Here is a 14,628-nt window from a genome sequence, read left to right as displayed (position 1 = left end):
CTACTTTCTGTCTGCAGATTTGCCTATTTTGGACATTTTTATGTAAATAGAGTCATACTGTATGCAGGCATTTCTGTTTCTTACAGTTTTCAGCAGAAATTCAAGTGAGTAGGTGGTTTTCCAAGTTGATGTGGGTATTTTGGGAGGTAAGTTGTTACCTACTTAGGAGAGTAAGTCAGATTAGTTTTAAAGTGGGGATGATTTAGCAAATTTCCAGGAGAGAGTTAGTCAGCAAAGATATTTGGGATTAGACTATCTTTCCTACAATGTAAAACCCTTGTGTAAAGTGAGACCTAAACTACCGTGACTTTCCAAGGTCTGCAGATCACTGAGCAGTATGCTAAGGGATCATCTTGAAGTCAACACTGGATCAGAATACAGTTCTGGCTTTGTAATGAAAGTCTTTGGGGGAAAAAACAGTTGTCTTACAAAATTGACTATCTCTATTTTGTTGCACAATTACTTTCAGTAATATTTTTTCAGTTGGTTAATTTGCCTTATCCTATGCTTTGCCTTCAAACACAGATCAGAACATTTTTATGAACTCTTGCCAGATCTGGTTCACCTTTGCCTTCTGTGTATCTTATCTGTTCCACCACATCTCAAAATGTCTAGTCATTTTCCTGTGATCAGAGCAGGAGCAGGTATCTCTCACACAATCATTTGGTCCTTATTGCCAAAGGGATTGATGTGTCATGTTTCCTCAAAGCCTGGACTGACCCAGAAATTACCCCATTTTTCAGATTACAAAGGAGGGGCCAAGGGTTATCGGAAGGTTAAGGCCAGGTTTCCTCAGTTGTCAAGATTTTTAAAATCTTATCTTTTTTTTTTTTAAAAATTGTTCTGTAGTCTTAACCATCATATGTGCTTCTCTTCACTGCTTTGTGTAAGAGTAAGGAAGGAACCAATGTTCTCAAGGGATTTATAAATTCATAGGTAGCAACTGTATCCTAGAAGGTAAATTCAAACAGAGAGCTATTTGGCAACCCTTAGTGGAGCAGGCCAGCAGGAAGATAAACAATTGCTAACCTGGAACTGTGGGAAGCAAGGAAACTGTACTGTGCTGTTGGCAACCTTTTTATGAAAGATTGGAAGAATTAAAGCTCCCTGGTAGAACTACAGGACTAGCATTATGGGAAACTTTATTTTTTAACCTGGATTGTTTCTTTAATCTTAAGAAAGATATATTAGTATTCCTTTGGGTGAAAAAAAATCAAATTGGTATAAACGTAAAAGGATATTTATTGGCTTATGTACCCTAAGGTTCTAATGAGTAGAAGTATAATTGGATCCAGGGGCTCAAAGCGTGATGCAGTTCTCTTTTCCTCCTTCGTCTCTTGGTTTGACCCTCCTCTGTATTGGCACCATTGTGGGGCAGACTTTCTACCAATGATGGTCACTGGGAGCTCCAGGTTAATCACTTCAACAGGCGAAAACAAAGAGCCAAAATAACCATCCACACAAACACACAAACTCCAGGAGCTCATCTTCCCTAGTAGTTCCAAAATTGGTTCTAGGATTGAGTTTCTTTCCTCATTCCTGAACCATACATTGTGGTGGTGATGGGATGGACTATCCCAAGGCACCTTTGATATGAGTTAGTTCACATATGAAGAGAGAGAAAGTGGGTCATTAACCCCACTCAAACAACGTAGACTAGAATAGGGAAGGAATATTTCCTAAAGGAACAACAGGTGTTACCAGAAGAGAGAACAGATGCTATGTGCAACCAGAGTCTGTTTGCTACAGAGAGAAAATCAAGAACTCCTTTGGGTTTTGTTTTGTTTTTTAATTTTGGCTGCACTGGGTCTTCGTTGCAGTGCACTAACTTCTCTAGTTGTGGTGTGTGGGCTTAGTTGCTCTGTGGCATGTGGGATCTTAGTTCCCTGACTAGGGATCGTACCTGCACCTCTTGCATTGGAAGGCAGATTCTTAACCACTAGACTACCAGGGATGTCCCAGTTCATTTGGTTTTTAAGTATACAGCAGGATACGCCCACAGAAGTAAATAACTTCTCTGCTAAAGATTAGTGAGAGAAAATTAGGCATAAATGACAGTAAAAGGGATTCTGGTAATATATATTTTTCAGAGAAGCTAGATACAGATCAAAGTTTTTTAGAGCAAATCCCCTTTCCCCACCGATTTCCATTATAAAGGTATAACTATATTCCATGGTATTGCTGAGTTGGGAACTTCTGATGAAATAGGAGTTATGGTTGCTACCGATCTGTAATATGTACTAGGCTTTGTGATGACATCAGTGATAGAACACCTGCAGATGTTTCTTTTTCCTCACTATTTTTTAGAAGTACATAACCTCTCCCCAAACCTTCCCTTACCCCAAAGTAATGGAATTTGTGTTTGTATAGCTTTGAGACTAGGGTTTTTATTTCTGGTCCTGTCTTAGTCTTATCTCCCTTCTTCTCTCAACCTTTGTGAAGTTTGCTTGCTATGGGTCTGGGCCCAATAATGTTGCCTCTACTACAGATTCCACCTCTAGGTGTGCTGTGTGAAGAAAGGGTGTCGGCAAGTACTAGGAAGGAGGAATCCGGAGCAGAATCTTCTCTCCTGATCAGGAAACTCAGCTGGGTCTCTACTCCTCATCATGCCCAGAATTTGCATTCCTTATTTCCTTACGGAAATTGCTCTCATCATTGTCAGTTTTACAGAGAAAACTCATTCTAGGGTAAAGAACTGCAGCAAAGAGTGATACTAGACTTAGAACCTTACTGACTCAGACCCCAAAGACTCCCTCCAGCGCATTTGATCGAGTCTGCTTCCCTGCTGTGTGAATCCTTGCTATGTTATGTAATCATCTAGCCTCAGCTTCCAGAGTCTAGAATCCATAGGTCATGGAATGTCAGTGCTGAATGTGATCTTAGAGATCATATAGGGCTGAGACCAGAAGAATCCAGGAGTGTGAACTCTTAAGACCCATGTTTTTTCCACTGCCAATGCTGTCATTCCAAATGAAGGGCAGCCCTTGCTGGTGGAATTACAGAGGTGGATTTAAATGTCTCTGTGTTCATCCCATCACAAGCTGTCTGGGCTTATTTTCCTTTCAGTGCTGAACAGTAATGAATCCTTTCTTTCCATTTTTAACCCTAGGGGTTGCCCTCCTCTCAGACGTGTACCCTGAGAAAATCTTGCCTGGCCTGCTGGCTCAGTATGACAGCAGTAAAGACAGGCACACACCGGAGACCAGGATGAAAGTGGGGGAAATCCTGATGCGAATCGTCAGGGCATTAGGTGAGTTTTCCTGTTCCAGCCTCTGAAATGGGTTCAGGGAGTGGTGTGGCTGTGGAAACAAAGTCTGTGCACCTTGGAGGCTTGTTATGCTAACAAGGGGAGGACAGTCTGGGAGCTGGGGTGAACTATTTTATGCTCAAGGATTTAGCAAATGTTCAGTGCACACCGAGATTGGCCCAGTAGTGCGCATGCTCCTGCAACTGCTTAGTCTCCTCCCCTGAGCTATGTCTGGGCCTGATTTTCCTCAGAGCTGGGATGAGAGGTTTCCCACTTGCTGAGCAGCAGTGAGCATGAAAAGAAGGGGAATGTCAGACAGAGAAGGAGGGGTGCTAACTCTGGTTAAATGGCTCCTGTGTACCTGGTTATCTACATTCATGATCTCATCTAATTTTCCCAAGACATTCTCTAAAGAGGCTGTTGTTAGGTCCATTTCATAGATGAGGAAACTGTGGCACAAAGAACTTCAGCAATTTGTTCAAGACTCATTCAGCTGGTAAATAGTAGTGCTAAGAATTAAATCTGCTGGCCCTTCCCTGGTGCTCCAATGGCTAAGACTCCACATTGGCAATGCAGAGGGCCTGGGTTCCATTCCTGGTCAGGGAACTAGATCCTCCATGCCCCAACTAAGAGTTCACATGCCGAACTAAAGATCCTGCACGCCACAACAAAGACCCAGTGCAGCCGAATAAACAAATACTAAAAAAAAGATAAGAAGTGAACCTGCCAACTCAAAGGAAGTTGCTCAAAACCACAACCATGAGCTGAGAGTATTAAGACTGTGGGCTCCCAGTCGCATTGCCTGGGATCAGATCCCAAGCTGCTTGCTAGTGGCTTTTGATTATAGGAATGGTTCTTGACCTCGTGATGCCTCAGTGTCCTGATATATAAAAAGACGATATTAATAACACTTAACCTCATATGCCTATTGTAAGGGTTAAATTTTACTCTTCACTCACTAGGGGAAGATTTTGGAAAACTAACTAGCTTTTTTGCCTCTGGTATCACGAAATCTCATTGAATTCTTCCTTCACCAGTACGTCCAAGGATTTCAAAAGATTTCACATAGTCATGTATCATGTCTATGGATATAGCCATTAATTTTCCTAATTTCTGGGTGACCCTTCTGGCTAAAGAAGATAGAACTTAGATCTCCAAACACTTAAATTCGTTCATAACTGAAAGGGAAATCTCATGAGAGTGAAATTAAAAAGATTATTTTTTTCTCTCCTCTGAAGAACGGCCAACTTTGTATATTTGCCTTTGTCTTAAATATGGGTCTGAAACATACCAGGCAAGTGAACCATTGTGAACGATGATTCTCTCACAGTAGGTTTGAGTATTAAGTTTAATGTATTGCAGGATCAAATGCAACTTCCAACTTCCATTTCTTTGTAACATTGTGACTGTCGATCTCAGGAAGAATGTGTCTGATACATAGGTGGCATCAGAAGAACATATCTTTTCTCTGAAACTTCTGGTAGACCTCTACCATTGGGAAGATAAACACTGAAAATGCCCACTTCTCTGTCTCCATGGGCCAGTCCAGATCACTTCCTGTGGTGAGAGTGAAAGTGGGAATGAAGGACTAGGTTGAGTGGGAGACAGGTTTTCCTCCTCCTTACATATTCTTATAATTAGCACAATTTCCAAAACCGCCTTCTGGCATTTCAAAGCATATTCCATCAATGCTCAAAGTTCTAATCTTCCTGATGTCTATTCCAACAAGTACCCAGCCATAAACATTGCCTTAGCTTTAACTGCTACTTTCTAATTCACTTTACCAACTTGTCCAGGTGCATAGATGAGATGGCTTATTGAAATCCTTTAAGTGAAATTAAAACCCATTTTTACAACGTAGCCAATATCCTTAGTTTCCTATTGGTGTGGAAATCCTCGTGACAGCCACTTTATAAGATTTGTTTAATAAGTACCCTAATTTCCCAGTGGTCCAAGCCTTGTGCTGCCCCTACCCTCCAGCTCTTCTTTGCAGCAGGGGGAGTTCCATGGGAGCATGAGACCCACAGGTAGCAGCCAGGTGCTGTCCACTGCCACTTCCTCTTGGCTTCAATTCTCTAACCACCCCTACTTTTCTTTCTACTGCTAGACAATGGTGAAAGACAGCTAGAGCTTTTTTTTTTTTACCTTCCATTAAAACAATTGAAGTATTATATGCATATAAAAAAGTATATAAAGCACACTAATTTTAATAGTGTAGTTTTATTATTCTTTACATATTTGCCACCACCCAGATCAGTACAGAGAAACTTCTAATAAGTCATGAAGTTTCCTTTTTTCCCTTCCTAGTCTATACCTGCCCCAGAGGGAAGCACCCTTCTGACATTTTATCAGCATTAGTTTACTTTGATTGTCTTGTGAATCTCATTTTAATGGAATTAAATCCCCATATTTCCAGTAAGTTGATAGATATAGGCTCTTGGGTAAAATTTGGGTCAGATTTTAAGGGGCAAGAGTATATCACAGGCTATGTTGTGCCTTCTGTTTCCTGTTGTCTCACATTTCGAGGTGTATGATGTCTGGTGTCCTCTTTTAGTGATGTGAAGATTGATCAAGGATGTTTCCCGTAGGATAAATCCGTAGTAAATTTCCCCATCAACTTTCCCTCTGTTGGTTTTAAGTAACCACTGGTGATTGTTGCCTTGATTGTTGGTGTTATTTCATAGAAGTTACTTTTTTTTACACATGAGGAAACAGCTTCAGAGAGGGTTACTACCTTGCCTAATGTTACACAGCTAATTAGTGATGGATCCAAAATTTCAACCCAGACAGTCTGACTCCAGACCCAGTTTCTTACCCACTGGACGACACTGCATCCTGAAAATTTTCCCATGTCAGTAAGCATCTTTTTCCTGTCATTAACATGCACATTTTCCACATCCTCTATAATTTTTAATGATTGCATGATAATACATCATTTGAATGTATCATAATTTTTTTCAACTGATCAGCTTACAGTTCGGATTTTTCACTATTATGAATTATATTAAGATGAATATTCTTATAGCTAAATCTTTGTGCAGACCCATGACAATTTCCTAGGAAAATTTTCTATAAGTAGAATTTCTTAGAAGCATATGCATATTTTTAAATGTATTTATTGCTAAATTGTCTTCCCAAGAAATTGTGCTGGTTTATATCTTAATGTTTGAGAATATTTGTACCTTCATCAGCACTATTACGCTGTGTGTTATTTTTATCAGACATATAAAGAAATGCTATTGTGTTTTTATTTCCATTTATTCAATTGATAGGGTTAAATAGTTTTCATAGGCTAAATTTGTGTGTGTATGTGTGTGTGCATATGAATTGTTTCTTCCTATCCTTTCTTCATTTTTCCATTGTGGTGTTGATTTTGTTATTTAATTTGTAAAGCTTTATATACTTATAGATCTTGAACCACTAACATTTATGTTGTAAATATTTTCTTTGGGTTTACATTTTAGTTTTGTTTACATTTTCTAACTTGTTTTGAATTGCAGAAGCTTTTTATTTTGATGTAGGCAAATCTATCTTTTCCTTTATGTTTCTCTCTTATAGAGAAAGGCTTTCTTAAAGCAACATCGTATAAGTATGAATCTATATATTGTGTTGGCCAAAAAGTTGGTTTGGGGTTTTCTGTACAATCTTATAGAAAACCACAAATGAAGTTTTTGGCAAACCAATGTTTTAATCTCTATTCCTTAACGTAGAAAATATGGTGGAAGAATTTTAGTTTCATTTCCTTTTTTCTCCATTTCTTCTTTTTTAGTTTCACTTCTTTTATTTAAAGAACTATTTAGTTTTTTTATTGTACTTTTAGAAATTTAATCTTAACACATTGCTAAATTACTAGTCACTCCAAATGTTTCCCCATCTGTTTCCTCTTATATGGCCCAGTGTCAGCAATAACCTGTGGGTTGTTATATGTCATTGCATTTTTTAAAACTTCTTTTAAATGTATAGAATTAAGTAACTGTGCTCAAGATATTGAATTGATAATTGGGACAACACCTGGCAAGTGTAATTAAAGCAAAAGGTATTGAGTTCATCTATGAGGATATTTCCTTCTGAGATTGCCTAGTGTTATTCCTGATCTGTTGTAGACTACACTCCTTGCTCACATATGGCAGATACAGTGTATTCTGTCTCTTCAGCAGAGCTGGACCAACACTACCCAATTCTTTGTTCCTCTAGACCAGTGAATCTCAAATGTGGGAGTGGAGGGAAGAATTTTGCCCCCCAAGGGACACTGGCAATGTTTGGAGACATGTTTAGTTGTTATAGTTGGGGGCAGGGAGGATGTTACTGGCATTAAGTGGGTGGACACTAGGGAAGGTTTTTAACATCCTGCAGTGCCCAGGACAGCCCGCTGCAACCAAAAATGACCTGGCTGAGAATGTCAGTAGGCCTTCTGTTGATGTGCCCTGTTGTAGAGCTCCTGTTCCTGCTTCATAACATCACAGATGCGTTAATTAAATCCAGGACTGCCACATAAAATTGTGCAGGTTGTTCACAGATTCAGAAAGTCTGAGAGACATCACTGTATGAATGGCATGCTCTGGAGCTGTCCCCATACTCAGCTGTGCAGTCATCCTCATGGCCTTAGCTGAATTCCAGCCTATCCCCCATCTCAGTTGCAACTTAGATTGCCCTCTCCCTGGAGAGAGTTGGAAAAAGTTATTCATTCATTTTTGTAATGTATTTACAAATCCTTTTGCATGTGGGAGGTTCTGCACATGGCTAATATTATGTATTTTATATGAATCTTACAAGCATACTTTTTAGTGGATAGCCTTTTCTGATTTTTGCTAACTATAGGAGCGTGTCCTTGTTAGAGCTTGTGACCACCTTTGAAGCAATTACATATGTCTCTTTTTTTGCCTTCTGCTTACATTTAATGAACTATAATAAGAACTAAAGTGTAATTTAAAATTATCTCTTGTATTTAGGGAATATTTTATATCCTTTGTTAATATTTATTTCTCATTCTAAGGAAAAAGGGGGAGATATAAATGGAACTGCTTTTTACTCATTTGTGGCTCTCATTTCAATCTCGAGCTTGGATCAGAAGTCTTTGGTGGAAGAATAGTTTCCACCTCTGCCCGTAGTAATGCCCGAACATTCTCTGAATGCTTGTTTAATTTCCTGCTTTTGTCAAATTCTAAATCATATACATTCCTGAGTTATTTGGTAACTCTTCCTAATGCTCGAAGTTGGTTTTATTTATCTTGAATATGGTTTATTTTTTTTCCCTTAATTTGGGGCATAGAGTCATCAGTGTAGTCCTGTTTAAAAATATTTTTTGAGTATGCACTGAATGGTGGGTTCTGTACCTGAGGCTGGAGATAGAAACAGGGAAAATCCACAGTCTCGTCCTTCAAGGAGCTTATAGTTTAGTCAGAGAGGTCAGCTCATACACACATCGTTGTGAGGTGACCTGCTAATTTATGGTGAGGCCTGTGTGTAGTGTTGTGGGAGCTCAGAGGAAACAGTCTCATCTGTCCTTTTTCTGCTTAGACCCTGCAGTTAAATGTGGCAGAATGCTGTGGGGTTACATCAGTTCCTCATCATTATCAAACACAGCAGGTCAGTTTTTGAAGAACAGCTTTTGTATGTCAGCTTTCAGAGATTTTCAACTAATGGCAAAGCCTGATCTAAAGTGAAAAAGTATGTTGAATGTGTGAATAATTGGATACCAGTCTGGGAGTTCAGTATTCATAGATTTCAGCAGCAATGAATGACTGTCAAGTATTAGAGTTTACATACTTTGAAAGGAGAATTTTTCAGCAAAATTCAGCAAATCAGATGAAATGCTTCTTGCCAAGTTTGCCTAGGTTAGCATCAGTATAGTTCAACAAATACTTACATTAATGTGAATTAAAAATATTAATCTGGCCAAAAGTAAAAGTTGTAGCTCAGGCTGAATAATTTTTATCTTCACTTCTTTCTGTTTTCTTTTCCTCATGTCAATTTTTTTTTAGAGTTATAACTTTAAAAGTTACTTATAGACCTTTCCTTTCCTAATTGTATTAGTAATATGTAATAATTTTGGACAATTTGGAAAATATTAAAAAGTATAAAAAAGTAATCACTGATAGTTTCACCATTCAGAAGTAGCCATTCTTTGTTTATATTTTGATGTTTCCTTTAGTTTGTTTTTCTTTCTCAGACTTGTAATTATACTGTATATATGCTTCCTTTTTTCCATTTAACATTATTTATAATCACTTTTCCATGTCATTAAATACTTCTTGAAAATATAAGATTTATTGGTTATTATAATTAATCACCTGAATTTATCATAATTTTATTTAATTATCTTCTCAAAAGATATTAGTATTTAATTAGGTCGTTCTGGTTTCTTACTTTATGAGGAACTTTATGAGGATTATGAAAAGTGTACTATTGATTATTCTTATACATAAATCCTTTGGTGAATCTTTGAGTCTTTCCTTAGGATTGGTTCCTTCAGGGAAATTACTTAGTCAAAGTATGTGCATGCTTATACTTTAAGGCTCTTGATATTTAGTGTTAAGTTACCCTTCAGATATGTACTCTCTTGTCAGCAGTGAAAGAGACTGCCAATATCTCACAGAGAAAAATTATTCCATGGCTTCATACCTGTCCTCTAACCCTGACCTGCTGCTGCTGCGTCACTTCAGTCGTGTCCAACTCTGTGCGACCCCATAGACGGCAGCCCACCAGGCTCCCTTGTCCCTGGGATTCTCCAGGCAAGAACACTGGAGAGGGCTGCCATTTCCTTCTCCAACGCATGAAAGTGAAAAGTGAAGGTGAAGTTGCTCAGTCGTGTCCAACTCTTTGCTAGCCCATGGAATGCAGCCTACCAGGCTCCTCCATCCTTGGAATTTTCCAGGCAAAAGTACTGGAGTGGGGCGCCATTGTCTTCTCCGCTAACTCTGACCAGCCATCTCTGAAATGTGTACCTTTGCTCCCTGAATGAATGGAGGAATCTGTCAGAGAATGTTGGAGGGAGAGGGGGTGGATGAAGGGAAGGTCAGGGAGGGACTGATGGATGGAAGGGTGGATGCATGACTCAGAGCTGCCCTGGAAGAGCAGCTCAGATCTGATAGTGTCATCATGACATACAAAGAACAGCATTTTATTTTTAGAGGCAGAATGTAGTCTTCTAATCAGCAAGCTTAGACAAGTTCTAGTTTACTCTAGGTCAGAGACGTCGAAAATTGAGAGCAGAAATAGAAAGTCAAATTCACGTTGTTTCATCTGAAGTTTACCTTCAGGGAACACTGTAAGAAAGAAGAAAGAATATTTGAAATGAGGAATGAGAGGAGAGAACTAAATTTCAGGTCTCTGTTAAGACTGCCCCATGGCAGCTAGTGACACTGAGAATACTGGGGCACAGCAGCTTATACTTCTGTTAGAAAGCACCTTTTCTCAAATTACTCTCTGTGCCCCGAGAAGGGTGGGTCCTGGGCCTTTAAGAGATGTATATATGTGTGTATTATATATATATCTCTCTTAGAGCCTGCGTAACATTCATTTAATGTGTTTTGTCAACTCTTTCTGTATCATCTGCTTTTGTTTTAGTTCAGTGTTGCCACTTTACAATTCATCTACGTGATAAGTAGCCCATGATCCCCTCCAACTGCAGGATGAAGCCCATAGTCTGATTCTAGAAAACCTGACGATCCCTGCCCATAGAGGAGCAGATTCAGCACCAGGCTCTGCTCTGACAAACACCTTCTAGCCTGTGGTAGAAAACAAAGGAAAATGGAATAACTGGATTTGTCCAGCAGGCTACTGTGAGTTAACCCAGTTGGGTTAGCCTGGGATTTAAGATGAGGAGAGGAGCTTTTTTAAAAGAAAACTTTTTTTTAAAATTTGAGTCAGTTTTTATTTTTTTAACTTTATTTATTTATTTATGGCTGGGCTGGGTCTTGCCTGCTGTGTGAGGGCTTTCTCTAGTTGGGTGAGCGGTGGCTGCTCTTCGTTGTGTTGGAGGAATTCTCATTCTGGTGGCTTCTCCTTGCGGAGCACGGGCTCTGGGCGCTCAGACTTCAGCAGTTGAGGCGCATAGGCTTAGTTGCTCTGTGGCATGTGGAATCCTCCTGGACCACAGAACAAATCACGTGTCCCCTGCATTGGCAGGCAGATTCCTACCCACTGTGCCACGAGGGAAGTCCAAAGAGAAGCTTTTAAATAGCTGCATAGAATTTTATTTCAGTCATTTGTCTGTGGCTGAAACTTCATTTTTTTCCCATTTTTTTCCTATGACATGCAGTGCTGCAATATAAATTCTCATATATGTGGGCCAATGGAAATATTTATTAGATATGTATATGTGCAAAGTTCATATATATGTAAATACTAAAGTACTGGACCTTTATTTCTGTGAGATTGATACTTGCCAAAGTGGATTCACTCAGTCACTGGCTGTTTTTATTTTAAATTGTTTATGTACTAGCAGATTACTTCCTGAAATTGTAGGTGAGACAGGGCTTCTTTGAACCCCCTGCTATGTCTGTTGTCAAATAGAGAAAAATATCTTTTGAAAATTGTTTTTCAAAGAGAGTGGACTAAAAATGTCCTCTTTTGTGCTATTTTGTCGTTTGTCTTGATTGCAGTGGGAAGAAAGGCATTTTAAGTAATAAATTCCTGGGAATTCCCTGGCTGTCCAGTGGTTAGGACTCCACGGTTTCATTGCCAAGGGCGTGGGTTCAATTCCTGCTTGGGGAACTAATGTCTTGCAAGCTGTACAGCAGCAGCCTAAAAAAAGTAATAAATTATTAATGCATTTTGCTATTAAATAACATATAATACTAGTCAAGGAATGACAAATCGCTTTTAGAAATATCTTGCTCAGCGAAACTTGTTTAAAGGTGCAGCATTATAATCAATCACCTTAAGGGCTTTCTAATTAAGTAGTTTCCAGAAATATTTAAACTTTTAATTTACTAATTTTAAAATGATAGTTTAAGGGCTTTTTGCTTCATCGCATATGTTGTGGTTCTCTTATATGTAGTAAAAGAGCTCAGAACATAATGGCTTAAAACAGCCACCATTTAGGGACTTCCCTGGAGGTCCAGTGGTTGAGACTCTGCTTTCCAATGCGAGGGGTGCAGGTTCAGTCCCTGGTTGGGGAGCTAGTGTCCCACTTGCCGCAGGGTATGGCCAAATTTAAGAACAAAACAAAAAACTACCACCATTTATTTGTTCAGAATCCTGTGAACCACATAATGCTTGGCAGGGACATCTCATCTCTGCTCCACATGGTGTTGTCTGGGCTCAGCTGGTGGCTCTTTTACTGCCTGCGGAGTCGGCTAGGCTCACCCAGGAGATTGCATTCAGTTGGGACCTTGACTGGGGCACCCTAGTGCTCCTCCATATGGCTTCAGTCTGTTCTTGCGTGTGGATGGTCATCATTCAGCAGTCTAAGCCAAACTTCTTTTCAGTATGGTGAATGGTTTCCCAGAAAACAGAAACAGAAACTGCCAGGCCTCTTAAGAGCTAAAGCTAGAATTGGCTTAGTATAACTTCTGCCACAGTCTGCTGTCAGAGTGAGTCCCCAAACCAGCCCAGGTTCAAGGGGAAGGGAAGTAACCTCTGATTCTTGATGAGAGAAACCACGTTCAGGGATGGCGCATTGGTAAACATATCTGCATACTAGTGCATGCTTATTGTGTTTGTTGACAGATACATTGTGTCTGTTAACAATACATGGATCTATATGGGTATATAAAGAAAAACCCAGTCTCTGCCAAATATTATAGTTAATATTCTTACCTCCCAAAGTAAACAATGATAATAGTTTGGTATGCATTCTTTCACACCTCTTCCTATGTTCCTACAGATATACACAAACATATGTGGGCTTTTTATATGGGCTTTCTTTTACAAAAAACAGAATGTTAACATACTATTATTTTTACTATAATTATATACTATTACATATTATTAGTCTGCAGTTTGCTTTCTTTGAAATCAGCTTTACCAAGTTGTAATGTACATCCAATAAATGCCCCATTTCAAATGTAAATTTCAATGAGGTTTGCTGTAAACTGATGTAACCATCACTACAGTCAAAATATAGAACATTTTGTCACCTTAGAAAGTTCCTTTGTTCCCACATCATCTCCCATGTCACACACCAACTCAGACAACCACTGATATGCATTCTGCTACCGTAGATTCGATTTGTTTCTTAGAGTTTTATGTAAATGGAATCATAAAGTGTATATCCTTTTGTGTCTGAATTCTTTTGCTCAGCAAAAGTTTTTGCGATTCATCCTTGTTGTGTATATTAGTAGTTCACTACTTTTTATTACTAAGTAGTAGTACTACATTTGAATGTACCACAGGCGATCATACATTTACCTGTTGATGGACATTCAAATTGTTTCCGGTTTTGAGCTATTCTGAGTGTAGTTGCTGGGAATATTCTCGTACAAGTCTTAGAGTGAAGATATGTGGTGGTGGCGCATGCTCAGTTGTGTCCAACTCTACTCTGGACTGTAGCCAGCCAGGCTTCTCCATATAATTTTCCAGGCAGGAATACTAGAGTGGGTTGCCATATCCTTCTCCAGGAGATCTTCCTAACCCAGGAATCAAACCTGCATCTACTAAGCCTCCAACATTGCAGGCAGATTCTTTATCACGTGGGAAGCCGTGTGTGTGTGTGTGTGTGTGTGTGTGTGTGTCTGTGTCTGTCTGTCTGTCTGTCTTGGGTAAGTACTCGGAGTGGAATTGCTGGATCATATAATAGTTGTATAAAAATCTACCTGAATGTTTTCCGAAGTAATTTTACATTATGACCAGCAAGATATGAGAGTTCCAGCTGCTCCATAGCTTTACCAACACTTAATATCATTCTTTAAAGTTTTTTGCCGTTTTAAAAAATGTGTGGTGTCATGTCATTATGGTTTTAATTTATATTTCCCTGATGACTAATTATGTTAAGCTCTTGTCTTTTCGTGTGCTTATTTTCTACTCCTGTATCTCTTTCTTGAAGGAACTGTTAAGATCTTTTTCCATTTAACTGGATTGTTTCTCTTTATTTCTCCAAGTATTTATTGGGTTGTAAGTGTCCTTTGTATGGAGTAAATACAAGTCCTTTGTCATATATATGTATTGCTAGTAGTTTCTACCAGTGTTTTCTTTAATGGTGTCTTTTGAGGAGATACTTTTTCTGGTGAAAATATTTATCATAATATTAATGATGATATTAATTAATATGAAAAAACAAAATTAGTGATATATTTTAGCTCATTTACAGCTTAAGAACAAATTTAAAATTTTAATGTCAACAAAAAAATCAAATTGATGACATTTTGATATGATACATCATGTGTTGCTAAAATGAGAAATGAGATGAAGTCAATGCTCACAGTGTAAATATGGTTCTG

At 38.8% G+C, this 14,628-nt stretch overlaps 1 protein-coding gene across 2 annotated transcripts in view; it reads left to right on the top strand.

Annotated features, from left to right (window-relative positions):
- The window catches only part of TANGO6 (transport and golgi organization 6 homolog), a 181,068-nt gene that overhangs the window by 94,282 nt on the left and 72,158 nt on the right, over nt 1-14,628 (top strand). For both annotated transcript variants that reach the window (XM_070451087.1, XM_070451086.1), the window contains exon 15: nt 3,110-3,250. In XM_070451087.1, the coding sequence (XP_070307188.1) occupies nt 3,110-3,250 (141 nt within the window). The remainder of the gene's footprint in view (nt 1-3,109; nt 3,251-14,628) is intronic.

The sequence above is a fragment of the Odocoileus virginianus genome, chromosome 20, assembly GCF_023699985.2.
Source record: "Odocoileus virginianus isolate 20LAN1187 ecotype Illinois chromosome 20, Ovbor_1.2, whole genome shotgun sequence".
Classification (NCBI taxonomy): Eukaryota; Metazoa; Chordata; class Mammalia; order Artiodactyla; family Cervidae; genus Odocoileus; species Odocoileus virginianus.
The sequence above is the reverse complement of the archived record's forward strand: the minus strand, read 5'-3'. Positions and strand labels throughout refer to the sequence as shown.